The 27349-nt window shown below is 35.4% G+C and overlaps 1 protein-coding gene across 1 annotated transcript in view; it reads right to left on the reverse strand.

The window, feature by feature from the left end:
* The window catches only part of grk6 (G protein-coupled receptor kinase 6), a 53789-nt gene that overhangs the window by 19822 nt on the left and 6618 nt on the right, over positions 1–27349 (reverse strand). The window contains exons 2-5 of the mRNA XM_028031727.1: positions 21223–21318; positions 9378–9490; positions 5456–5533; positions 4275–4375 (exon numbers count right to left, since the gene is read on the reverse strand). Of these exons, the coding sequence (XP_027887528.1) occupies positions 4275–4375; positions 5456–5533; positions 9378–9490; positions 21223–21318 (388 nt within the window). The remainder of the gene's footprint in view (positions 1–4274; positions 4376–5455; positions 5534–9377; positions 9491–21222; positions 21319–27349) is intronic.

Below are 27349 nucleotides of genomic sequence, written 5' to 3' on the forward strand. Positions count from 1 at the left end.
GGAGCTGCAAGAGCAAACTGTTCCACAGTCTTGGGGCCACTGACTGAAGGGCCCGGGTCCCTTCAGTTTTGTAATGTATATGTGGAACAACCAAAGAAATGGTGATTGTCTTTACAAAAAAACATTGAAAGCAAGCAGACATAATTTACTGTAGTTTTCATTATTATAAATACAACATAATCTACATCTAGAAATTTTGAGTAAAATGTTTATAGTTTCCTTTATTGAAAAACATTCCATACACTTTGTGGCTTTTGTAAAATTCTCAAATTTATTAATTTAATTTTTTAAAATTGTATACAAAACCCGGTTGCAAATATTTTTTTTTACTTTTGTGTCTCTGCTGGTTTCAGTAAATTATCATACCTTCCTTCGATCAGTCATCAACTTGTAACCAACCATTTTTCATTCTCTGCTAATCCCTTAACTTTAACTTTTCCCAGTCCTCTGCATTCCAGCTGATCCTGGTTCAACGTTGGACTTTTTTTTTTTACAGCAGAAAGACATTATAACCATCTAACCAAGATGTAATTCCAGGAACTGAGATCAAATTATGAACACTGTAAATACATTTCATGTGAGACAGCTTCATTCAGCATGATTAATTGATGGCCTGAGTTGTAATGAAAAAATGTGATTCTCACTTGGCATTTGGAGTCATGGGATTCCCAGATGTAATGAAATTTATAGACCACACACACAGTGAAAGGAGTCTGGGTGAATCTTTAGAAACAGGAGGTTTATTTATTTTGGTCTTTGTGGATGGTGGCTGTTTATCTGGTTGCTGATTTAAATGCTCTAAATTGATTTTTACAAGGCCGTGTGTTGATGTAAAAGAAATAAGAAGATAAGTTTGAAGTTAAGCCTGTTGCAATAAACAATTAATCACATAATGAGATAAAAAGAGTTTGATCATTTCCATTCTGACAAATATTTTTTAAGGGCAATTTTATTTACAGATACTTTATAATCCATATTTATGATTTCAGTCATGTGTGGTTTTTATTTACATTTTTGTTGCTTTTAGTTGGTGTGTTTTATTATGGATATTTAAAATATCTTCCAGTTCCAGTATTAAGCGTTCTTTACAAAATTAAAGTTTATTCATCTGTGAGAGGGTAAATTTGCATTATTGTGCCATTATCAAAATATTACATGAAAAACATCTCAAACAATATTATCATTTATAGCAATAATTTTGGGGACAATTTATCATCCAGAAAACTTGGTATTGTGACAACTCTATTTGAAGTTAAACTGAATATTATTTTTCTCTGTTGTATTTTTTAAGGAATTAGGATCAATTTTCAAAATTTTATAACAGGTTTTCATTTGAACATTGCTGTATCGTTTAATCTGTGAATACTTCTGCCATAAGAAGGATTTCAGACGTATCCACAGGTCAAAGTTTAACTTTTTGTTAAAGACTATTTAAAACCCATGTGCATTTATTTTTATTCAAATGTTTTTGTCCTTAAAGGTCAAACTGCTTGCTACACACTGATTTTCAAGTCAAATTACAGTTTTGTCATTATTTCAATAAACAATCAGGAAAAAGTGATATCCTGCGCTTTTCCTGAATATTGACATAAAGTTAGTATTCAAGTCTCTAAAACTGTTGTTCGTGTTTTCAGGTTTTAGATACAGAAAAAATGTTTCAAAAGATTTAGAAAATTATTTTCAAAAAGTTCTTTGAGTCTGTATTGACATAGCTCACAGCAGCCTTTGCATAAACAAATGATTTCCTCTGACATCACTCATGAGCAAATACTGTTGGAGTTGAACCTCTCAAACAAATGTTTTCAAAAGTATTTAGAAGATATTTGTACATTTTGCTCATTAAATACTGGAGCAGGCCAAAGATCAGTGATAAATCATTGTAAATTAGTCTAATTATGTCTAATTCTCAAACGCAAGAACTACTTGTGACTTAAAGTTAGAGTCTTCATGCACTGAAAGCCAGCATCACTTTCCCATCCAACTGCACATTTCCATGTTTACTCTGATCTGGCTCGGTTGTCAGACTGCTTCAGGAATCTGTCAGAAGATGATGTTTCATTGACACGACGCTCAGAGCCCAAGCCATGAATTTTTAACTGTTACACCCAAATGAAAGAAGTTTATTCTTTTCTATTGTTCTTCTTCCTTTCCATTCTTGTTTTTTCCTGCATATTAAAGACTTTATTAAGTTTGGTTAACGGCTTCTCTTAAACACAAGAGCTTTTAGCATCACATGCAGCTCAACAGTGTTGAACCAGAGTTGACTAAAACTTTATTGAAAGTGCTCAGGGTTGTTAACCACGTTTTTTCTCTTAATGAATAAAAATAATTTTAGAAAAACCTGTTAATCTATTTGTTAAAATCAGTTTGATGACCTCACACTATATGTAAGATTTCGTTTTCTCCCTCTAAGTTTAAGAAACTATATTTTATGCACAGTGGACCCCCGCCGATTCACAGACTCAACTCTTCATGGATGTTTTGTGAGAAATAATTGCAGATTATTTGCAGATATGTCTTTCATAGAGTGCATTAAAATATTAAATCCAAGTTAAAAAGCGTAAATATTAAGGCACAATGCTATTCAATATGCTACTGGCTGGTGTTTGCAAAGCAGTCAATGAAGGAGTGACATTTATTTTCCTTGACTCTGATTGGTTGTATACAGGGGTGAACCCTGGGTTTGACCCACCACTGGCCAAATGTGGGTAAAAGTATGAAGTGTCGTGTAAATTGGAGCAACGTTGACAATTTGAACAGATCTGTTCTCCTTGACCCGTCCCTCCCCTCTAAGTTTATAAATAGCCCCATTTCAGCTAACCGGAGTCCAAGAAAATGAGCGGATACGAGACAAGTCAGAAAAACTACGACAAAAGCTAAAAAGCGCATAAGCCCATTCAGAAAAATGTGTCAAACTAACCGATATGTTAATTATCACACTAACTTTGACCGTTTGAGGAGATTCAGTAGCAGACAAGGAGAGGGAATTAACAATTCATATTATTGTTGGAGGATGATGATGAGAGATAGGTGACCAGGGACAGATTGAGGAAGAGTTATGGTGCCCTATGAACACGTTCTGAGATATTTTATTAATAATTGTAATAAGTAAGGGAAAACAAATATAACAGTTAGAAAACAGCTATTGATACAACTTATAAATATTTTAAAAATGACTAGACACATCTTTAATAAATACCATCAGGGAGAGATTTTGCCAAAATTTGGAAATGTTCAACATATGATTGCAAGAATGTTAGGGTTGTGTAGTTAAAGTTTGCCATTAGTAATTACTTCAAATTAATTTATTGCACTACAACCCTGTTAAGGTGTCCATGCTTTATGTTAAATTATTCTGTATATGTACAGTATGTATGTATGTATATTGTCAGTAAATTGGTTTTCATAGAGCTAAGAATAAATCATACATTTTCTATAATTTGCTTGTACTTGTGGGGTTTGTAATCGAAAGAAGAAAAAAAAACAGTGGCTGGTGAAATGTCTTAGTGGCCGGTAAAAACATTTCTCTACCAGCCACTGTGGCTGATGGAGAACATTTTTAATTTCCACCCCTGGCTGTATACCAAAGGAAGACTACAGATGTTAGTTTCTGCAATAGTGCTAAGACGATTTCACTGAGCGTATTAATGCATATCAAGGAATATTTTATGTTTGGACTATTACATTTTTCAGTTGTAAGCATTTTGAGAGGTGTCTCAAGTATTTGCAGATTTCAACTATTCACTGGCTCTGTGATGAACCGGCAATCTGTCCAGGGTGTAGCCCACCTCTTGTCATTGACCGCCGGAGCTGAGCATCAGCACCCCTCCTGATCTCACTAGGGACAAGGATGTATGATAATGGATGGATGGAACTATTCACTGGTGGTTGTGTTCCCTCATTCCCACAAATGTTAATAAAAAATAATAATATGTAGGGAAAGGCAACAGTCCAAGGACATATCTCTGGGGGACACCAAAAGCTACAGTAATTAATCTGAAAGCAAAACCTTCTGCCCATATATAGTGTTCTGATCAGACTGTCTAGCAAACAGTCTGATCAGATGTCAGTAATAGTTTTAGGGTTTCTCAGATACATTTTCCAGATGAATTTTAAATATTTCTAATATTTCACAAACCAAATGATTTTGTTTGGTAATGAAAGTGGATGCAGAAAATATCTTCAGACATGATTATTTTTCTAGGAAATAATTGTCACATTTTTGTGAATACATAAATAACTCCCAGTTGCTTCTACATTCACTGTGACCTTACTTGGTGCAGTCCTTGAAAAGCTCTTTGCAGGCTTCCTGCTGCAGCCTCTCTGTACACTGAGTCATCATGGCTGCCTCCACCTCAGAAACATGGCTCTCTGACTGCAGAAAAACACAAACAAGTGAGATTTACAACAAAAAATTGCTGTGAACCAGCTGCAGGAGATTCTCATTGAGACTGAAAACATCTGCAAGTTCACACACGTCTGAAAATACAAAAACAGAAACAAATCATAGTCAGCAGAGGAATGTCATTCTGTTTATGACAACAGATATGCTATTTAGATTACTTTTTTATTCATAACCATAATTCTGTTGTTATACTAGAGCTGTTTGTGGTGGCAGAAAAAAGAGGATGTGATTGTTTAGTTATTTTTACTTCAACACATTTCAGATTTTGTTTCTGCTTTTAGGCAATAAAAGGAAATTGGGACAAACATTTCATCTGTAGCTCTGTCAGAAAAATTGTGTTAAGTTATATAAACTAAACACCAATAATTAGTAATACTATTTATAAATCACATTACCTTTTCACTTAAGCTTACAGTTTCAAAAGTCATCTTATTTAATAATTATTTTTGAGCTAATAATAGACTTTTTCATTTATATTTTTAGACTTTCCTGAATTTGTCCATTTGAATATTAATTAATACAATTAAAATGATTGAAGAACAGAATATCTGTTATTGGGTCAGCCTAAATAAAACAATATAATTAATAACAATATTACACATGTTAAAAGTTAGCATTTGTCAATAAAAACTATTTCTGAATATTAAAATTTATTTAATTGATAAATTATGCAGATATTAAGAATTATTCATTTAGTTTTGGTTTAAAAAAGTTAAAAGCCAAGTATAAATGAGTGGCATGACACTTTAACTAGTGAAAAAACAGTCAAAATTATTTTCCAACAATCTGTGCAAAAATCTGTTTAAAAGAATGATTCATTTCATGTCCAAAAATCTCCCCCCCAAAAAAACATCACTGGATTTCAGGCAATTAACAGCAAAATACATGCAATCAAGTTGAGTAAGATTATCATATCTACTAAAGTTTATTGATTTACAGTTTTTAGATGCACCTAAAATCAAATATTGAATATTGGTTGGAATGCAGATTTTTTTACACTGTTACAAATGTTAAATTTTGATTTAAAGAATCAAAACCTGAAGGGCATACCTTTGGGTTGAAGTATTTGTCGATGAGTTCCTGTCCGCACTCCTTCCTCTTCTCGTCTGGAGTCACCTCGTACTCCGCCTGAAAACGTTTGCAATGAGTTTGGCATTTAGTGGTGCTGGAATAAAAGATGAGCATTACAGCTTCAAGGATTTACATTTTTGCAGGATTAAATGAGTTTTTAAGGAAACATTTGCTCAAAAATACAGAACTACAGCACTAAATGAGGTCTGCAGAGCTCAGGATGTCCGATTATGTTCATGTGGTTTGTGTAATTGTGGTTCAGTCACAAACAAACTGAAAATTAGCCCAGTCCTCCTTAAATGCAACTTTGGCATACGGCTACATTTGGAAACATGCAAATGCAAAGGTTATGGCCAGAACATGTATTTGTTTAAAAGAAGAAAAAAAAGTAAATAATTGCATTAAAAAATGTTATGCGTAAAATCTACATAATTAATTAATAAAAATTAACCCGATAAAATCCAAGCCCAGTGGAAGTTGTTGGGTGACACATTTTCAGGCAGCACTTTTCATCTTTAAATCTTACATTTTTCATAATTTCACTTTGTACAATTTACATTTCTGGAATGACGACAGTAATATTTTGATCCACCTAAAGAACTTCTTACTTTTATGAAAACGTCTCCAAGAAATCAACCCGTCATATTTATGGAGAATTGGCATCCAAACGTTTTGTCACATGGACCAAAAATAAACATAAAAAATAAATAATCAAGGAAATAAAGTAGGTTTTTGTAGGAAGGGGATGCTATTCATTGTAGGTCTAAAACTTAAAACAGGTTTTGTACATTTGCTGTATTGAAAGAAAAACGTCAAGTTTTTAAATTTTTTGAGCTCGATTGAACAAATGTACTTACAGGATTTTGTCATATTTTAGCCACATTTATTGGATTAAACACTGATTTGGTCTTTATAGGATAAAAGGGTTTCTACTGGTGCTGGATGTTATTGCTGAAAAACTGATCCAGATATAAGCTTTTCATGTCAGTTGATATTGATAAGTATGAATTAGTTTTAGTTTTAAATAGCTGAAATAACACCAAGCTGATGACATCACCTCTCCTGTTTTAGCCAAAGTTTTCTCTCCACACTGTTGTTTTTTTATTTTTAAGCAGTTATGAGACACAGTTAACCTGAAACTGCTGCTGCGCAACTTACTCAACAGGTTGAGTAAGTAGAAAGAGTGAGTTACTAGGTAACCAAAAGAGTGGGTGAGTTAGTTCAGGACACCACGCTTGTTTAGCAGTCCGTGAAAGGTTGAGCTGTTACAGCCTTTCCTCTGCCTACATCCCCCAGAATGCAGTAAAGTCCTGAATAGGAGCTCAGAGAAATTGTTGAATATTCTATTGGTCATATCTATTGATATTAATTACATGTCTATTGCGATATATATTATTATGGATTTATTGTCCAGCCCTAGGTTCCACTTATTATAAAAGCTTGGTTATAAAAAGCCTCATAGTTTGTGTTGTATCTAACATGCTCCATTGTGAGAAAATTATGCCGGCAATTTTACCCCAATTACAAACAAAAAGTCTCCATGTGCATGAAGCACCTGTATTGGATGAGCCAAATTTGCATCATTCCTGGATTGACGCAACCATACTGCCAGTTTTGTTCATCTTGATCGGTTTCCAAATATTTAGGATAAAATTCCTAATGTGCTGTGAATGTCATCGCTACAAACTTTTGATTTTCCTCCTCCACACATCAAAGGATCGTATCTCCTCTGTCGACCTGAAGTAAGATGAGCCTGAATGGAAACATCCAAAGTGCTTCCTCTCACTGGGAGTGCTAGTAAATGCATGCTAAGTGACAGCAGAGCCTGTTCAGATCCGACTCTGCCTCTCCATCTCGCCGTTCTCCTAGAGAAGAGCCTAGAAGCGGTTGGATGGGTAGAAATAATTGCCCGCTGGAAAGCTGCAACGCCATTCGGACAAGTCAGTGAGTCAGAATGGAGCCGGCTGAAAGGGGGACTGATAAGGTCTTCATTAGCCGTTGCATGTTGTCAGATTGGACCACGGTTCTGAAAAAAGCCTAGCTTCCTCTCATTTTTCTGTGACGTCAACAAAACCCCAAAGTAGCTGTGAAAACAATACTTTTCCATGAGAACCAGAACAAAAACCATCAAAGCAAAGACGTCAAAGTCCGTCCGAGTTAGAGTAGGGAATTAGAGGGAAAACTAAATGCATAGTTTGTTTCTGCAACATGGGAGGTATGGAACGCTGACTCACAGACACTGTTTGCTCCAAGAAGTGAAGAGTTCCTGTATTTCATTAAACACACATTAAACTCCACTTCCTGAGGCTCTCAGCAAGCTTTGAGTGCTTCATTCAGGCATTTCAGGATAATTAAAGCTTCCTGCATCAAGGCAAACATGAGAACCAGGTTTTACTTTCAGCTGCGTACTGTTATATGTCCTTTAATAAAGTATAAAACAAGCACATTTTCTCAGAGTCACATTTCTGATGCTGGGTTCTACTTGTCTTTATGGATTACAATGACATATGTGTCATCTATTCATGCAGTGATACCTCTCTATGCCACTCATTGGGAAATTTAGTGAGCAAGACTTCACCTGGTATACAAAAACTTTTACAAATCGATCATTTTAAAACCTTTCTTTATGCCATTGCAAATGAAAATCTGCAAAGTTTGCCATTCTGCTCAGCCCCCTTCACTCAAATACCCTTAAATCACATCAAGCGCAACAACTGCCTTAATCTGCAACCTATTCAGCATCTAAGAGTCAAGCTGTCTTAATTCAATTTCAGTGTAAATAAAGATGTTAAATGTGACAAAGTCCCAAAACTGGGAAGCCATTTTTAATATTGTGCTTTTTTATTATTTGTAGAATTTGTCGATACTGAGACTCGACTACAATTCATGCACGTGTAGTTTTGTTTTATTTGCTCTAAAAAAAAAAATGCAGAAATAAATAGAGAAATCTGACATCTTGTACAGAAAAATATGTTTAGTTCAGTAACCCTGTACATAAAAGCCATAGTCAGCAAAATATAAAAATACCATAAAATGTAATAACATGTCTAACAATGTGATGTTAGGTATCACATTGTTAGACATCCATGTCTAACAATGTAGTAACATTGTTAGACATATTACTACAGGTCTAACAATGTAATAAAATAATCTTTTCTCAGGAAAAGATTATTTTACATACATTTTGCTAAATAAAATACATTTTATTTAGCTTCCAGTTGAGTATGACATCTTTTCTCAGGAAAAGATTATTTTATTAATTTGGACAAAAGGAACACAAGCTGGACACCAGGACACTCATTTCCTCCTCTTTTTAAATTCAGTAACAGGAACAGAGGATTTCAAAAACCGATCTGACTCCAAATGCTTTGAAAACAATCAAAAAACATCCATTCAATACTATATATGGGAGTGGCTCAAATCTGATATTTTGGGGGGGTGAAAAATTGGAATTGGGCTGTTCAGACTACGGTAAAAAAAAGTATCATATCGGTCACATATAGGCAAAAAAAAGTCAGATTTGGGTTGTATGAACACAGCCTTTGAGACCCACAGATCCAAACTAATCCCGAAAGGTAACTGAGTCTTTTCTGTGGTGGCTCCTAGCTCTGGAACTTCCTGCCTTTGGAAAGCAGAGCTAATCAAACAGCAGAGTAATTAAAATATCTTCTAAAATGAAATACATTTTATTTAGCTTCCAGTTGAGTATGACATCAGTGTTTGTATTTAGCTAGTGTGTTGATCTTTTATCACGTAATGGGCTTTGATTAACTGTAGTTGTTTTTAGATCAGTGATAGAAGTGAAACCGACTTGACCTCAGCTGAAATAACCCTTTAAACCTTAAAGGGTGAATCTTCTAAGGAACAGGACAAATACAAACCAATCATACAAATGTCTCACCACAGCATCCAGGAACTTGACACAGCGTCTCAGCTCCGGTCGGGTATCGCAGAACTGTCTGAACAGTAACCGTCCGATGGGCTGCCGCTCACACAAGCTGCTGTAGTCTTTCTCTGCACAAACGCCAAAGGGATGAAGGTTACAAACGACTCGGGACACATCATACACACTAAACGTCAGAGTTTTTCACCAATATCTTGTTGAAAACATTAGATGGCTGGGATTTCTTGCTGTAGCAAAAATCCAACATAATCAATACAAAAATAAATGGAAAGCATTGTTGACACTCTCAAAGAGAAACTTTACGTTTCATGATTTTTCTAGAAATTTCTTTATGGTTGATAGTAGTTGCAGGTGGTATGAACTGGTTGTTGGTGAGCCTGTCACAACGAGGGATATCAGTTCATTGACTCAAACCCCAACACATTTTAAAACATAAACATATTTAGTCAGCAAAATGGTGATTCTGGCTCACTTTGTGTGTGCCTCTGTAAAAGTTTCTATTCAAACCATGTTTTCTCAACTGGACTGTCTCTCAAGGTGTTGATCAACAGTTTTCTTGGCTTTCTGAAGTTTCTTTAGATTTTTTTTTTTTTTTTTTTTTTGGTTTACCTTGACTGATTTTAAGTCTTCTGTCCAGTTCTAGTAGATTTCAGACATGTTTTTCTACGACTTTTGGACAAACTAGACTGCTGTGTGACATAAGAAGTAAAAGTTTTCAGCCTAGACATGTAGGATGCTGTTTCTTTAATCCAAAAATACCAGATATTCGTTAGAACAAGAAATTACTTTGAGTTAGGGTTATTTTTAGATTCTGAGTTTCAAATGTAGTCAAACAGAGGTGTGAATATCATATTCATTTTTTCTGTGTCTGATATGTTTTCCCATTTCCTTCTCTACACAAATCCACACTGAAGCCTAAAAACAAAAAAATTATGAAATGTTTCCATGACATTCATTTGAGTCTTCCTTTTTCCTCTTACGTTTTTTTTTTTTCAAAATCATCCGATAAGCCATCATTTATTAAACTTAATAAGCATTCAATGTTCCTGTATGTAAGAGTGAAGGTGCATGCAAACATTATCACAGATCTATGCAAATCTATCACATCTGTTATACAGCAGATCCTATCTGAGTCCCGTTTCACCACAATGCTGATAACTTTACATATTGCAAGGTTGGTGGTTTGGATTATGCTAATTTTATTTTGCCCATTTGGGTGTCAGATAACAAGCATGTGAACCTCTGTTAAGGAACTTAATGCTCCCAAAATACCAGATGTCGATTTTGTAAAACCAATCAACTGGTTTTACAAAACCAATGATCAGTTTTTCCATTTGTTTTGCTATTTTTTTAATTTGGAAAAAACATTTTCTTGTGCTCCAACACCCTCAAAACAGCATGTTGGTTGATGTGCTGCAAAGGTGAACTAGTTATTATTTCCTGTTTCAACCCAGAAAGGTTGACTGTCTTGCAACTTAAACACAAACTGGATGTCGACAGCTAAGCACACTGAAAATCTTATTGACAACAGTAACTCCTGTCGATGAATGATAATATCCCCCCTCATGAACTAAAATACTATCCTTTATTGGGTTTCAATTGTGTTTTTCTGATAAATTCCAGATTTTTTAAGTCTTTCTAGATTTCAAATGAATGAAATTCCTCAGGATTTTGTGTTTGGACCAGCATGTTCTGCTCTTATTATTTACCTATGTGGAATGCACTTTGTAGATGATACTCATCTAAGCTAATCCATAAAATAAACAAAGCTAATCACCAGATAAATTACAACAAATACTGACTGTCTTTTAGTCACTGGAGTACCTGGAATCCATTTGTCTCATAGATTTCTGTTTATTTTTCTAAACCCCTGGTTTCCGATTCCCGTCCTTTAGAGCCAGTGTTCTGGGTCTTTTAGATGAACCTAAACTGGTACAGCTGTTCTAAATGTAGTTATTGTTCATGCCTTTGGAAATCATAATAATGATCCACTAGATATGTGGACGTGCAGCAATAAGATTTTTTTTTCCTAATGCACATATGATACTCAACAACACCTATTAGTAAAGTAAACATATAATCTGGAATACTAAATTGCTTAACTATATCACCACTCCATCATACCACAAGTCTAAACTAGAAGTTTTGTTTCAGGTCTTTGGAGCTTGTTATGGGGTTCCACTAGGTTTTGTACATTGCCACTACTTCACAAAATATCTAAAAAGGATCTGATAAGTCTTGTCAAGTCTTTTTAAATTTAGAGGACAAGCAAGGGGCAAAACATTTGAAAATGAAGGAAGAACTGCAACTAACTCTAAGGCAGACACAATGATTCACCTATAATCTCACACATCGTTTCATAGGAACTTTATTTTTGTTGTTGGAAGTCACGTTGTTTGGGTTCATGTGTGTTTAACTAAACATCAAGGAGAAAAAGATTTGCATTTGAGATGCAAACAGATGCAAAGCAGCAAAATATATTTTACTCACAAATAAATGTTTCAGTGAGGACCATCCCTTCCCACAAAGCAGCTTAAACATATCTCTGCAATCCATATCTCACAGCTCTAAGGAAAACCCAACAATAGGGAGAAAACCCCACTGCAATACTTTTTTCATATAATAAAATAAAGAAAACACTCAATTCTGTCAGGTTTATTTCATCTTTTAAACAAAACACACGCACCTGAATACAGGGTCTTTAAAATCCATCTATAATTTACAAATCAATAGGGAATCAATAATCTCAAATGCAATCTTAAAATGAAGCCCCATTATGAACATTATAAAGGAAAAGATTTACGTAATTAGTCTCACTGTTATGGATTGAGTACATGAGTTCTTTGGTGTTCTGTTTTTCATAACGTTGCATTTCTGGACCAGAGATGAGATTTCTTCAGTTTTTGTTCGTGTTATTTGTTGTGTTGGTTTCATTTTATGCAGTTCTCATGTATCACATCTGTTCCATGAGTTGTTTTTGTTGGTTTTGATTTCTCGCGTCTGAACATAATGAGTTAATCATCACACCTGTTTCTTAACTAGTCATTTAGAACCTTTGGCTCTTCTTTGGTCATAGACTCAGTTTTGAGAATAGGTTTAGATGAATCTAGTCAATTCCTTCTTGATAACCAGTTTTTAATTTTTGTGTCTTCTTTTTATTTGTAAGACAAATACAGAAATGAGCGTCACCACTGCTGCTCATCTGAGCTCAGATGAGTGTTTAAAAAGGCCCCAGAAGGCTGGACTTCTGAATTGGCATTTTGATACATTTACCAGTTTTTCACACAATTGAAAGTTTCAGTTTTTGCTATTTTTATATCTTACATTTACATCTTAAAGTGTGATGCCACACAATCTAAAGTTAAACTCCAAGAAACATTTTACGTCATCCTATCCCAAGATTTGCTGCCAGAGATTTTAGTTCTTGTAAAATTTCAGCAACTCATAGTGAATTAAGTTACGAATAAGTTAAGAATGTCAGTTTGATTAAATACATCCACACACTAAGTGAAACATTATGTGATTAAATACACACAGACTGATACTAAGCCTTTATTTCTGTTACTTATAATGATCTTCCGCTTGCAGCTAATGAAAAACTGAAAATAGATTACATCAAATTGCACTAATTAAAACAGAAATGTCTGAATGTAAAGTATGTCCAATACCTGCTTATGTGTCCTTTTTTAAAAAACAATTTTTATTTAGTTTATTAGTTAAGTTTGATAATGTGAAATGTTGCCTACACCTGAAAATCGCTATAGCAATCAGCCACTCAGCATGTTTACTATGTCTTCTTCTTTCTTATAAAAAAATCCATCCCAGTTTCTATAAAACCTTCAAACATGCTCATTCCAAACTTCAATAATTAAAGTTCATTAAACCTTTAAAGACATACTTGCTGAGAAATGATTTTGAAACTGTTGTTTGAATTTTTTATCATGTTAAACTTTATGGAAGCAGTTCAGAATTTGTAATTCTTGTTTTTTATTGAATTATGCTGGATTCAAACTGGACCAATATAACTTTCTTGTCGATGACAATAAAATAACCTTAGATGCCAATGAAAAGGCTTGACGGTGGGTAAATGTTAGGCGTCTGCAACATCATTTCTCCATCTCTCCCTGATGCAGTCATTAAACAAAACTCAGCTGCAGCATCACTTTCATTTCTTTCCTGAAGCATCTACTGAGTCATTTCCCCTCAATGATCTTATGATCTATGATCCTCAATGATCTAACTTCTGCGACAGACTGGCGACCTGTCCAGGGTGTACCCCGCCTCTCGCCCGGAACGTAGCTGGAGATAGGCACCAGCAACCCTCCCGACCCCATTAGGGACAAGGGTGAACAGAAAATGGATGGATGGATGGATGGATCTTATAACTTGTGTTTATCCATATAAAGTCTTGTTTTCTCTCTCTCTGCTAACTGTTTTCTGCTCTAGTTGTCTTCATCCTCTTTGTTCTCCTCTCCTTACTCTAATTATCGATCATTCCTTCCGCCTACGTCCTGTTGCAAAGTGAGCTGAAAGGTCAACTAGAAAGGGAGCAAAGGCTAGAGAAAATGACAGTCTGAGAGGAACCAGGGAAATTAAACAGAAAGCCAAAAACTGCTGAATACATGAATGGTTAATCAGAAAATATGTGCAACTCTAACATTTCTAGTTAATAGTCCACTTCACTCTAGATAATTCCATAAACTATGGTTTTCTTCCTGATAATTAGCTTCAGTATACATCATAAAGCTGCTCAGTCGGTCCCACATTAAATCCTCATGCATGAACTATGACATTCATTGGTTCTGGAATCTATCTGTTGGTGGTTTCTCAAAAGATTAGTGGAGGTGTGATGTTCACAAAAAGAAGCTCCAGAATTGGAAGAACCAACACAGAATTCAAACAAAGAGGCTGCTGCCCAGCACCTGTTGGCTCTGAGGGCCTCATGATCTCCACGGTGAATGATATGATGCCAGTTGTTTGAAATCAGATCAAGGCTTTTGCAGTTCCTCTCTTATGTAAATCAATTAGAAAATCTGCTGGGCACATAAAAGCTTTCTGCAGCTCAAATGGACCAAAGGACTGAACCTAACAGCTCTTAGGGGTGGAGTAGATTTTATTTTATTCACCTCAATGATCAAATGACCTGCAAACACCGACACAATGTTCATGTTTGAGTTTTCTCATTAAAAAGTTAAAACTTTGAAATTAAGGGAAATTTACTTATTTAATTAATTAACTAATCCCTGGTTCACACCAGTCAGCCGATTTTCAAAATGTGAGAGATGATAAGAAATCTTTGCTATAACAGGCTGGATCTTATGGTGTGTGGTGTCAAGCCACATGGCAATTACAACACAATACACACAATCCAGTTTCACTCACAAACGTTCAGCTGTTACACAAGAAATGTCTCAAAACCCCTAGAGACCAAACACGAGTTCAGACTAAACAAAAGTAGCAATGGTGATGGCTTGTGATAAATATTCAGCAAAAAATCTCCAACATCCATCAGACTTTCTGGTGCACCATGGCAGTTGTTTTGTGTTCTGTATTTTGGATTCCCCTCCATGTCTCCGGATGGCTACACATCACATTCGACAGGCTGTGTTCTCATTGGTCCTCAGAACAACACACACACTGCAATATTGTCCAAGACAGTCCAACATGTTTAAATGCTGTTTAAGAAGAGAACCTAATACAATACATAGCAGGTCAGGATTTTTTGTAGTGGTGTTTGAAAATTGAACTGTACTTTGTTTTAATCCACTAAACCGTCCAGTTCACTAGAAATGGTTCCAGTCAAACAGTAAAATCTGTCATAGGGAAGTTGGTTAAAATGGAAGTAGTGTACAATGGCTGTGTACAGAAGTTGGGTGTATAGATAGGTCAAACCTGCTGACCAAGTAAGCTAATGTTTATGTTGGTATGCTAAGGCTAATGTCCACAGATTCTAATGGGATGGATTTTGAGCCTTCTTAAATTTTGCAGTAAAGCAGAGCAGTAAAATGCATACGCACTACATTAACATTTAGCCATTCTCTTCATTAAAAATGCAGAGCATAGATGGCTTATATACAAGGTTGGTCAAACTAGCTGACCGAGCAACCTAATGTTGAACCTAATGTTTGAATTTTGGAGTTAATGTTCATGACTAAAAAATTTATTATTTTCCATTTTCTGTTTCTTTTAGTCTTGTTAGAATCACCAAATCACTATCTTAAAATTGTGTCACTTTAGTTTACAGAGGTTTGCTTGCTGACCAAGCAGGCTGATGCTAATGTTTGCATGCTTAAGCTAATGTCCTCATGGTTGTAATTACTATATTTAAAAATGCTGAAGCACTGTACTCAATTTTATCACTCTGCCTAGTCGAGGTAGGCAGAGTGCTCAGAGGTTGTACTATACATTAGTCAGACTCGCTAGTGTTAATATTAGTATTCTGAAACTTAGTCCTCAACTAATGTCATTTTGAGTCTTGTTAAACTGGTACCACTGTTCTACATGTAGAGGGATCGTTCATGCTGTCATGCTAAAATTATTGCCCTCAACAAATCAGGTGATTCTCAGCCTATCATATGGGCTAGGATTAGTAGATTTAGTGAGTTTGGTCTTTTGTGATTGATGTCTAACTGTGGAATAATTGTGGGGTTTTTTAAGTTAATTTTGATTAATAAAGTGCTATCCATGTACATTTATGTTAATAATGTTATTGTTTGAGATAATTAGGAACCATTAACAGTCAAACTCTGATTCACAGCCATCATTGACATCCACTTAGTTCTAACTCCCAAAAGCAAATAAAGTTCCACTCTTTCCTTCAAGACAAAAGACAATTTTCAACTTGAGAAGAAAGAGAAAGCTACTAAGGGCAAATGTCACAAGACGTCTGCATGAAATCGCAACCAATTTCATTTCAATTTGCACCCAAAAGAGACTCAAATGCACCAAGGAGAAAGATTCCACTTTTACAAGAATGCATTTGTCCAAATTTGTTGTAAATGACTGTGTAAACGCTTCAGGACAGGACAGACTTTTCAAGGGGTTTAGGATGTTTAATTTTCATTAGGCAATAACAAAACGCCAAGCTTATCACATGCAAATTGAGTTAAAGTGCTCCACTTGATGCGATTTGTGAATGAATGAATAAATAAATGACTGGCCAAGAAAATCCACAATACCAGATTTTCTTTTCTTGGTCTAAACTCTCATCATTTCTAAAATAAAGGGTAAATAATAACCTACTACTGTTTCCTTTTCCATTGTTTTGTTTTGCTTCTTTAATAAAAACATTTGACAATTTAACAGAAATTTCAGACTGAAAAAGGTAAATTCACATAAAATTTGGTTTTGACTAAATAATGAAATTTATATAAGTAAATATATAAACATTGTTAGAAAAATCTTGTATAGCCCAGCTCAATTTATTGTCAGATGTTTTATCCGCCATGTTTGTTTTGAAATAGTGTAGACAGAATCAGCCAGTGACTGAACTCTGCTAACTGCTGCAGACTGAAGAGGTGGAACTCTCTTACCTCAACATTTGGTCAACAATTTCAGAAAAACAAAACACATCTAAGTAATAAAAATGTATATCCATGTTGTCAGTCATGATGGTGATTTGTGGCAGTCCTGGAGTTTTAAAACCTGCAACCTGCAAGATTTTAGCTGCTATGGTTGTTTGTGTTACTTTACCCTTTGGTTATTTTAAGTCAAAACAGTTTGTCTTTGTTTGGTTTTTGCCCCTAACTTTTCCCCTCAGGTTACCGTTAGCTATAACTCAGGAAGGCCCTCAGGAAGTAGCAAGACCGGCAAATCTTTGATCGAACTTACCCTTTAACATTTTTCATAACACTCTCTCTCTTAGTTTCGGTAGTAGAATTATTGTTTGTTTTATTATCTTCATGCACATCTGACTTAGTAAATCAGAAGAAACTGGATCTTATGAAACAGGCTCAATATTTCCTCCTTGGTAGTTTCACACGTGCAGTGAATTTCCTGCACAGGTTTTGAATCTCAGAGCAAAATCTGGCTTTCTCTCATTTTCTGTCACTGTAAACAAAATCAACCCCATGTTTTGACACAAGATAACCAAATTACATTCTGAAGCAACTAAAGATCTGTTTTCATAAAGTTACAGTCCTGTTTTTATTTTTTTAGAAATGTGGCTGAAGTTCCCAGTTTAAACTTAGTTTAAAGTCTGAGCCACAGGATGTTTCTTAACAAAGGAAGAAAATCTGTGGCACACCAGGAACAAGATATCATTGTACAACAAACAGAAGTAGGCTATTGCTTTTAGGCCGATATGTTTTAATCTGTGGTTGCAAGATGATGGCGGAAAAGGACAAGTTGTTTCTGATTAACAAAAAGAAGTCATCTTTCTGCAAATCTATCTGGTTCTTGTTGCATTTAAAATATTGACAGCTTCTGGTAATTCACTTGTGCACAACCTTTTCGTATGAAAGATTGGTTTCTATCTCTGAGACAAGTCATTCGAAAATCCATTTATCTTTCGGGTTTTTTTTTTCTTTCACAGCTACAACTTCCTGCCTGTGTGGGAACGAGTTCAAGTTAACTCATTCAAATTAGAGCTTGCAGCATATTAATATAAACCTTCTGGAGGAAAAGCTGCAAAGAGATCTTTTCAGCTTATTTTATTTTTTTTATTAATATTTTGTTTTCCTCAACTAAATAGAACAATTTTTTTTAAAACTTGACAGTTTCTCAGTGATTTTGACTATGTTCATGTCAGAATGAAGCTAAGACCCTGTTTACTGTATGTAAGGGTATCTAATATGTAACAAAAGCTCCTGCTTTTTGGTTACAGACCTTTATTGAAGTTCTTTATTAGTGTAGAAGTTGAACAAGTACAGTACAGAAAATAATCTTTTCTCCCAGATTTAATTGAACTATTGTCTATCTGTCGCCACAGTACTCCTTGAGGCAAACCAGTTTTATCACAGGTCATAATCTGCCTTGCCTTCCTGCCTCTTCTTCCTCCCAACAATAAGGCCAGTGTGTTTGCTCTGTTGCTATGTATGGATACATACAGCAAACCAAATTAAACCCCAAAGCTAGGAAAAGAAAATGAATTGGAACTCTCCTGTGATGGGCGTCACGGTTCACACCATACTAACATCACATGTTCTTTAGGAGAGGTAACAACACAACATGGGGCAAATATTCCCATATATACTGTTTGGATTAACATGTTAGAGATAAACCTCAATGAACAAGAGCATAATCTAACAAGGTAGAAGTAAATCTAAAAATGCTGGTTAATAATTTTGTGAACACTGACTAAATAATCTAAATGAAAATGATTGTAAAGACTCTGTTTCCACCTCATTTTTACAGCTAACACAGTTCAAGCATAATTAAAGCAATAAATCTCTTCAGAACGAGGTTAAAAATAAAAACAGAGGAACAAGGCCATCAGTATGTGGTATACAAGTTTATCACTGGAACTGTTTAAATAAATGTGAACTGGAGACAGAAATAGAGAAACAAGTGACCCTGATGATGTTTGTTTCTTCAAAAAACAGCCCAAGGATCTCAAACCAACAGCTTCCTCAGAAGAAACTCAATCCTCTCTTTGTTTTACCAACAACAAACCTCCTGAATATAAAAACCAAATTCCAGAGAGAAGGGGTAAAACCAGCTTCTGGTGCCACTGACTTACCATATAAGACATAAATTCAAACACAAACCAAGTGAGGCTTTTCAGCTTTGGAACACAAAAAACACAGAATATTTTTTCTGTTTTTTATTTTCCTCACTCCCGGTTTTCATGGGGTTTCGTCCTGGATAAAGCTAAATTATTTTGGATCAATGTTATTTGGTTCTATCATTCACCACTTAGCAAAAACCTCATTCTGAACTTTTCACTGCTGCTCTAGTTACTACTACATGTAATAGACTACTGCTACCACATTCAGAGGCTCAGAGGAACAATAGTTATTTGGAATGAGTGTTTACTAGGAATATCTAGTGGTATGACTATATGCAGTTCCTTCAAACTACCAAAAAAAAGAAATGGTCCCATACATGTTTCTGCACTGGAATATAAGAATAAAATTATTTTGGATAGTTGTTTGTGGCTAAAACACATTTATTTTAAGAAGTAAATATTTTGATCAATATCACAAACTGACAAAATGTGTTATTGTTTGAAGATTAGGCTAACTAAAATGCTCCAAGATATACCTTATCCTGCATGTCAATACAATTTTATGTCAGCAGGTGGAAGAATTTCAGTGCTTAGTGTGATTTACTCCAAACTTTAACAGAGGACGACCACTCACTGTGATTCCAAATTATTTTCGGAAAACTAAGATATCTCAACATGTTTTTGTAGATCATAACTAAAATATTTTAAAGAAAATGCAGTTTGAGAAGCTGAAGTACCAACTGGACATGTGTTTGAGTGGCCAAGACTGTTCCTCCTGTTTTTCGGTATTCCACATTGCAGAATTTCACTCAAAATCAACAAATGCCTACATTTTGTCGCGCTATTTCTTTCTTCTGCTACACTGCTGCTTGATGTCAACTCATGGTGTGTGATCAAGATGGTGAGTAACGAAAAGGCTCTTGTTAACTTGAGAAGCTATTAGCTTGAGACAGACTAGCTGTTAGCTTCAGTGAAGCCTTTAGTTTTAGGAGTCGCTGGTTGGACCCTGGGTAGCAGTTACTTTAAAAGCCATTAGCTGGACTGTAAAAAGCAGCTATCCTGAATAGCTAAGATGGTTAGCCGGTTACATGCAGTAACCGGCTTTTTTGTATGTTATAAAGAAAGCAACTTTGCAAAGGCAGCAGTCTGCTTCCTCTTTCTGCTCTGCCCACAATTTCCTCTGTGGTATCTTTTAAAGACGTTTTTCTTGTCTTAACGTATGAATTCAGTGTCGTTATGCAGATAGACACCGAATGGGGCAAAAGTTGGCGCAGAAGCAGCTTGTTGAGGACCAGTTTTTAGCTGAAACCTCTATGTCGAAGCTAAAATCCTAATTTCTGTCTGTCAAAGTTTGGCTTTGATAATTGATGACTCAGTTCCTCTAAGACTGCACTGTTTTCAAGCTTGATTTGAGTTTATCCCTGACAGACTCATAAAGCAGAGCTGCCTGTAAAGTAGTAACACCTCAAGAATGTTGCTCCTATTTTGTCACATTGCAACCACAAAGTTTAACCTAATTTACTGAGATTTTGTGTGACTGACCAACACAGGGAAGTCAATGACTGTAAAGCGGAAGGACAATAATGCATATTTTTGAGTTGTCCTATTTAACACCACATGTGGATGAGTCATAAATCAGTTTTTTGTGGGGATGAAAATATCTGAATATCTGGTCAGACTGCCATGAAAAGTCAGATATAGGTTGAACATGGGCAAAAAATCTGATTGATCACATTTGGTTGCTCTGTGAATGTAGATTAACACAAAAGTTTTTTTATCCAGAAGGAATTTGGATGTAATTACATAGAATTTAGAGAATCTAGAACCACTACTAGGGGTCCCATGTTGTGGCATTATGTGTGGAGAAATTGAGTTATCTGGCAGTAACCAAAGCAACCAACAGTCAACAAGAATAATGTGGAACACCACAACCTGGTATTGTTTTCTATTGTGTTGGCAAGCAATTCTGTCTACTGAGACTTCACTGACTGTTTTGACTGACTGTTGGATGTTTTGGTACAGTAGGCCTGTCTTGGATCTGATAAAAGGTCATTTTCAGGTCAACCATTTTCAAGTTGGTTTTAGAGGCATTCGACTCAACTGGCACATAAAGAGGACAGAGATGAAGAGCCCTGCAGGGTAAGATGCAGGCAGGGAAGACCAGGCCCGCTTTACCTGTGGTCTGTCGCAACTCCTCGCACAAACTTATGTGGGGGAACTGCAGCATCTGCTTCCATTTCTTGCTTTTTCCTTTTCTGTTGCCGCCACCTCCTAAGAAGAAAAAATAAACAAAACATAAAAATGGTTATTTTTTTACTGAACACAATGAAAATGATGAAAATGGAGACAAAAAGCACACTTTCACTTCTAAGCTTCCCACCAAGCACTAATATTTAAGTTAAAGTGAAGCATCCTTGTAGCTCAGGCATTAAATTTAATTTCCAAAGCACAATACTGTGATAAAGATATGAATTTGTAGCTTTTAAAAAAAAAATTCAATCTTTAATAAATGCTAGGTTGACAGAAAAAGGTGTTTTTTTATCTTTTGGTTGATAGCTTTTAGGTCACAAGATCAATTGTTACTTTCAGGCTTCTGGTGCGTCTTAGCTTGTGACAAGGTTTGAACTGTGGTAGCCCTCCAGGCGATGAATGGCCTGAAACACGGTGGGAACCAGAGAAGACAGAGGAAGTTCCTGTCCTTTCTGCGTTGATGTTCTGCCTGTGACTCGTTTAACAGCGTTTCTGGTGCAAGTTCACTCACCACAAAGCAAGAAGCGGGACATGAGCTGACACGATGCTCGCTGTGCTACTTCAGTTTTGAGAGGGTTTCAAGTCTCTGCAGGCTCATTTTGTTTTGGAGAGATTAAAAGGAAGCAGCCAGGATTTTACATTTTAAGGCTCTTCTAGTTTCATTCTTTCTCTGTCTTATTTTCAACTAAAATTACAACTTTTCTTAAGGGATAGAAAGACAATAATCATCCATGTTCACAGTTGTTTTGTTAACAGTATTACATATCAACCCTGTTCTCATAGAGAAATATTACAATTAAGTTGTAATATGTACATGGGGCTACACAGTAGATCTATAAATATCAACATGTTTTCAACCTGATGAAAAGAACATAAGAAGCTTGGGGGAGTACAACTTTCATTTGAAGTGCCGTTCTTTTTTCTACAGCTTACGATGACCAATAAATACCCCCTCTGACTTAAAATTGAAGAAACATTTTGATGAAACTAAAAACCCAAACTGCCATCCATACAAGGGTAGTAGATTAATGTCTGCAGGGTTCAAGACTTCACATGAAGATGTTTTCCCACATTATTGTCCCTTCAGTCTACTTATACCTCCAATTCTAACCACAACCCACAAAAATAACAGAAAATTGTTTCACTTTCTGGAGTGAGTTTTACAGTTTTCCTGTTTCTACTAGAAGTTAGCTCACTGATTTCATTAGCTGCATTTCCATTGACCATAAGATGATATTATTAGATAATAGTAAAACAAATACTTATTCATAGTACATGTCTTCTTTTCTACTGTCGTTTACAAATCTTTCTTCCTGTTCACACTTACTTTGGACCAAAAAGTCATGGTCCAGAACCTTGTGTGCAAAGTATGTATTGATAGCATAAAGTTGTTTTGCAGCAGCAACTTCAATGTGTGTTTATTTCAGCACTTCTCTGATGTGGAGAGAAATCAACGCAACGCTCCAGGATTTGGGTATTCAAATACTACAAAGCAGCTGCTGTGCTTAAGAAAATCAATTATTGTCATAGATACACTGCAAACAAGATGTTTGGTGCCTGTGTCCAGGAAACAGAAGATAATATCAGTCACAGATAAGCTGATTGATGAATAATGCCTGTTGTGTGCTCAAGTGACGATGTGAAGACAAACGGGGGGCAAAGCCAGCTTGGCATGAAGACTGAGATCAGCCACAGAAACTAAGTTTCACATAAGTTTCAAAAATAATAATTGGAGGTGTAGTTGTCTGCTTGATCAGTATTATATCAATATTATTAACTACAGGGACGATATGGCTAAACAATTACAAAACGAATGGTTTGCAAAACCCAAACTCTCTGCAGGTTTAAGTTAACTCATGCAGTCACTGCCTTTCATGCTTTTGTGATGTTTCCTTGCTGCCACACTCTAATAAATGGGTGAATAACAGACTTCTCGTTTTCATGCTGAGAAGGCATTGAAAACATAAAGACACACTTCATTTCAAACTCTTCTAACACTCATAATAATAGATTCCTTCAATTGAAATTTGATTTATTAAGGTCAAGGTTATTTAATATGATATTTGCTGTGAAATGGCACTCTATAAATAAACTGAAATGAGTCTAATTTAATAGATTTGTCCTTTTTTACTACCACGGGGTAGCAGAACACTTGTTTAACATCACAGTCATAGTGGTGTGATCTAACATATATTATTTGTAGAAATTGCATACCTTAACGCGACACATAGATAAGAAATTTTGAGCCGGTATCAATGTTTGATATATTGCCATTATGTCAGTTATTTACCAATATTACATATATTTTCCTACACAAACGGCAGCATGATTGAAATAAACATTGATTGTTAATATCAACCCAGATTGACTTATCAGAACAATACTGGTAAGTTAGGAAATGACTGATGCTGATGTCGATGCCGATATATTGTCTTCTTGTCCCACAGTGTTAAAGATAACCAAAGAGATTGTACTGGCAATTAAGATGGATAACTATGATCATAAAGGAATAGAAAATACGGACATTTTGGGTCTAATTTTCCCCTAACAAGTTATGTTTTTCTCTGTGCTTGAAAAAAGTAGCAACTTGCAGATGTAATGAAATGTTAGTTTGAACAGGTTACCATGGTACAGCATTTAGTTAGTTAACCATGTAAGACTATACACAGTGATCACCCAATGAAAAAAAAAAGTATTTTCTGATTGTCCATCAAAAACAAAAAGCAGAAACTATCAAACAGCAACAAGTGTTGCAAATAGCTTTAGTTTGGACCCTAAATCTACACAAAGGAGGTTCTTTGAAGATGTTCTGTTTTGAGAGAAAATACAAGAGCTGCCAATAACAACCTAGCAGCTAATGGTAAGTTGGTAAATGTCTAGGTTGATGGTTTAGCTGGTTAGTAGCTCATCTACGAATATACAATTACCTGCAACTCTATAAAATTGCTAAAAACTACCTATTTGAAGACTACCTATAGTAATTAATATGCACAGTAGAAACTAAGCTAAGCACTAGCGCAGAAGCTAACATCAACAGTCTCCCATATCTCCTTTCTTGGAGGTTCAGTCAATAGTGCCCCAAATAGAATAGGCAGACTTTCTGCAAATAATTTGGAGATGTATCTCATTAAAAATATTGGCAAATAGTGAACCACAAATAGGCAGGGCTCCACTGTATGTTACAAGTTACATCACACTTTATCTGAATGATGTAGTTTTTATTTCGTATATAAAATAGTTTTTACAAATTGTGTTCCTCAAGTCTGAAGAATGGAAACATATTTGGAAAATGTCTACCAATGTCCTGTCTGATCTGCTGTGTATGGAGGCTACTAGTTCCAAAAAATCCATTAAAAAAGAACAAAATAAATGCTCTCTGCCCTAATATATGTTGCACTGTTTTGTTTTGTGTTTTTCTTTAATAGCTATAACTTCATATGGATGGAAATAGTAGTAAAGTTTTGATTTTACTGCAAAAAAAAAGAAACTCATTCAGAACTCAACTAGAAGACAGATCGTTTATGTTTGCACACTCTTCTGCACTTTAGGGAGATTTGACAGGAAACTCAAAGTCATATAGGCACGGTAGACAATGTGGGAAAAAGTAAACATCATTTTGCTGTATAAACCTTACATTGAGAGAAGAAACTATGCCAGATCTAAAAGGTAATGCTCATTTTTTTGACATGGTGAGTGTTTGGCACCCACAAACTGTTTAGTTTCCTCCACTGCTCAAGTTGAAGCTCGCTGTGGCGTTTTAAGTTGTAAAAAGTTGACTTTTCACAGTTTGGATAGTTTTTAGTGGGACCGTATCACGTTTTTTTTAGGGGGTTTTATATATATATATTTTTTTACATTTACATTACATTCATCCATCCATCCATCCATCCATTGTCTGTTCACCCTTGTCCCCAATGGGGTCGGGAGGGTTGCTGGTGCCTATCTCCAGCTACATTCCAGGCGGGAGGCGGGGTACGCCCTGGACAGGTCGCCAGTCTGTCGCAGGGCAACATTACATTCACATTTTTTTTATTATTATTTGTCCTTTATTTAAGCAAGTTGTCTCGTTGAGATTCAAGACCTCATTTACAAGAGAGCTGTTTTCATAAAATAAAAATAAATTAACAAAAATAAAATAAAATGTAAAACTTACTAAAATAAAAATTAGAAAAAGAAACAATGTAAGAAAATGTGCTAACTCCTTTTTTGTAGCAGTTTATTTTAAGACCCAATATATTTCTAATCTTAAGTTTCCTACAGCAGACAAAAATGCATAATCTTTTCTTTATTATATGGTTATTTAGGAAATTATATTTAGCTGTACCAATGACCAAACTTGCTTTTTAGATTGAAAGTTGTTGACCACTGGTCTTTGAGGAAAATGTTTGCATATTTTTGAGTCCTATGGTTGATTTTGTAAATAACCATAGTCTTTATCTACATTCTTTTTTCCATTGTTTGTTCAATTATAGTTGCACCCTATAAATGTAAGGTAAAACAGTTTCACCCTGGACTTATCCCATCAGGATACAAACCCAACTGATTCTTATACAAGATCTTTATTACATATTCCCATTTCTAACATGTGACTGTACTTATACTTTATACAAAAATAGACCCCTTTTTTTAACCAAAACTAAAATACTTGAGGATTGTGCTTAACCATCAAACATCTGCAGCCGTTATCTAATGCTTTTAAGTGTTTTCTTGCCCTGATATTGAAAGCTTTCACAGCCAGAGAGCAGAAATGTGAGTAACCAGAAATCATGAAGCGTGATACGAACCCTGAAGGCGTTGATGTTTTCAGTTGTGGCTTCATGTGTGTCTTCCTGTGAGCCTTCGCAACAGAGGTTTTCTTTGTGTCTGTGGTCTCAGTTCAACGTGATACATTATCTAAAAAATTGCCGGCAGTAGGAAGCTTTTCTTTTTTAAAGTCAATCTCGTTTAAGAGGATGTGGTCGGCAGCATGGTAGACAGTAGAAAGTACAACACTGTCAAGACCTCTCCAGTCCATAACTTTTCGAGTTCAACAAATACAAATGTGTTTTTGGTGTCTAATAATAACTTTCCTTTGAAATAGGAAATGGGAACCCCGTAACTTTCTCTGTAAACACTTCCTCCAACTGTTTGTTTGGGCAAAAGCCTCCAGGAAATGAATACTATTTTATGCAGAGATGGCAAAAATGCAATGATTGTACGATTTCACAATGAATAAAGATGGTGAGTGTTCAAAAGCTGTAAACGAGAAGGTGCCTTGTTTGGAAATAGTAGGAAACAGGAGGTATAACTCGCACACATTTTAGATAACTCAAAACGTTTTGAACGTTTGTGGTCGTTCTGGGTCAAATCAGTTACTCATAGCCCCATTTCGTACCCAAGCATTACCATTTTGTTTCTTCTTACTTCCATTTTGTGCCTAAGTAAATTAATATTGTTATTGGTATATTTTAAATAAATAGAATATTTTTCACCTATAGTTTATGCCTTGTACCCTATTGTTTTCTCCCGAGATACAACCAAAATAGCTCTTAGTGGCTTCTTCCTGCTAAGTTGTATTTATTTAACCAAATTTTCTTGCAGTAAAATATGAGTAGAAAGTAGAATGTCACATAAATCACAATTTGTCAGGTACAAAATGGTGAAATTGCCACCAAACGTACTAAAATGTTCTGTATGGTATATAAAAACAACTTTTCATGCATCTTTGAGCTGTTGTTCAAGTGTAATATATGCATTATTGTCAAATTGAATAAAAAGGCATGCAAATCATGTGTATAAGACATGAAAAGTCAAAGGTTTTTGGTCCTCCTTGCTTTCCATAGACTCTGTAGGCAGTATGAATTGATGCATAGTCAGTTCGAAACTTCCAGTAGCAGAATGCTACATTTCATATCAGCAAAGTTAGATGCAGAACTGTCATTTCATACCCTTGTTTTGGCAAAGTAGTGAAATGACCAACATTTGCTACAAAGAGTCTATGTGAGCAACACATTGAAGACATGAAAAGACAAGTTTTGAGTTGACCTGGCTTCCCATAGTCCTCTATTTGGGT

Source organism: Xiphophorus couchianus, chromosome 11 (genome assembly GCF_001444195.1).
Source record: "Xiphophorus couchianus chromosome 11, X_couchianus-1.0, whole genome shotgun sequence".
Lineage (NCBI taxonomy): Eukaryota > Metazoa > Chordata > Actinopteri > Cyprinodontiformes > Poeciliidae > Xiphophorus > Xiphophorus couchianus.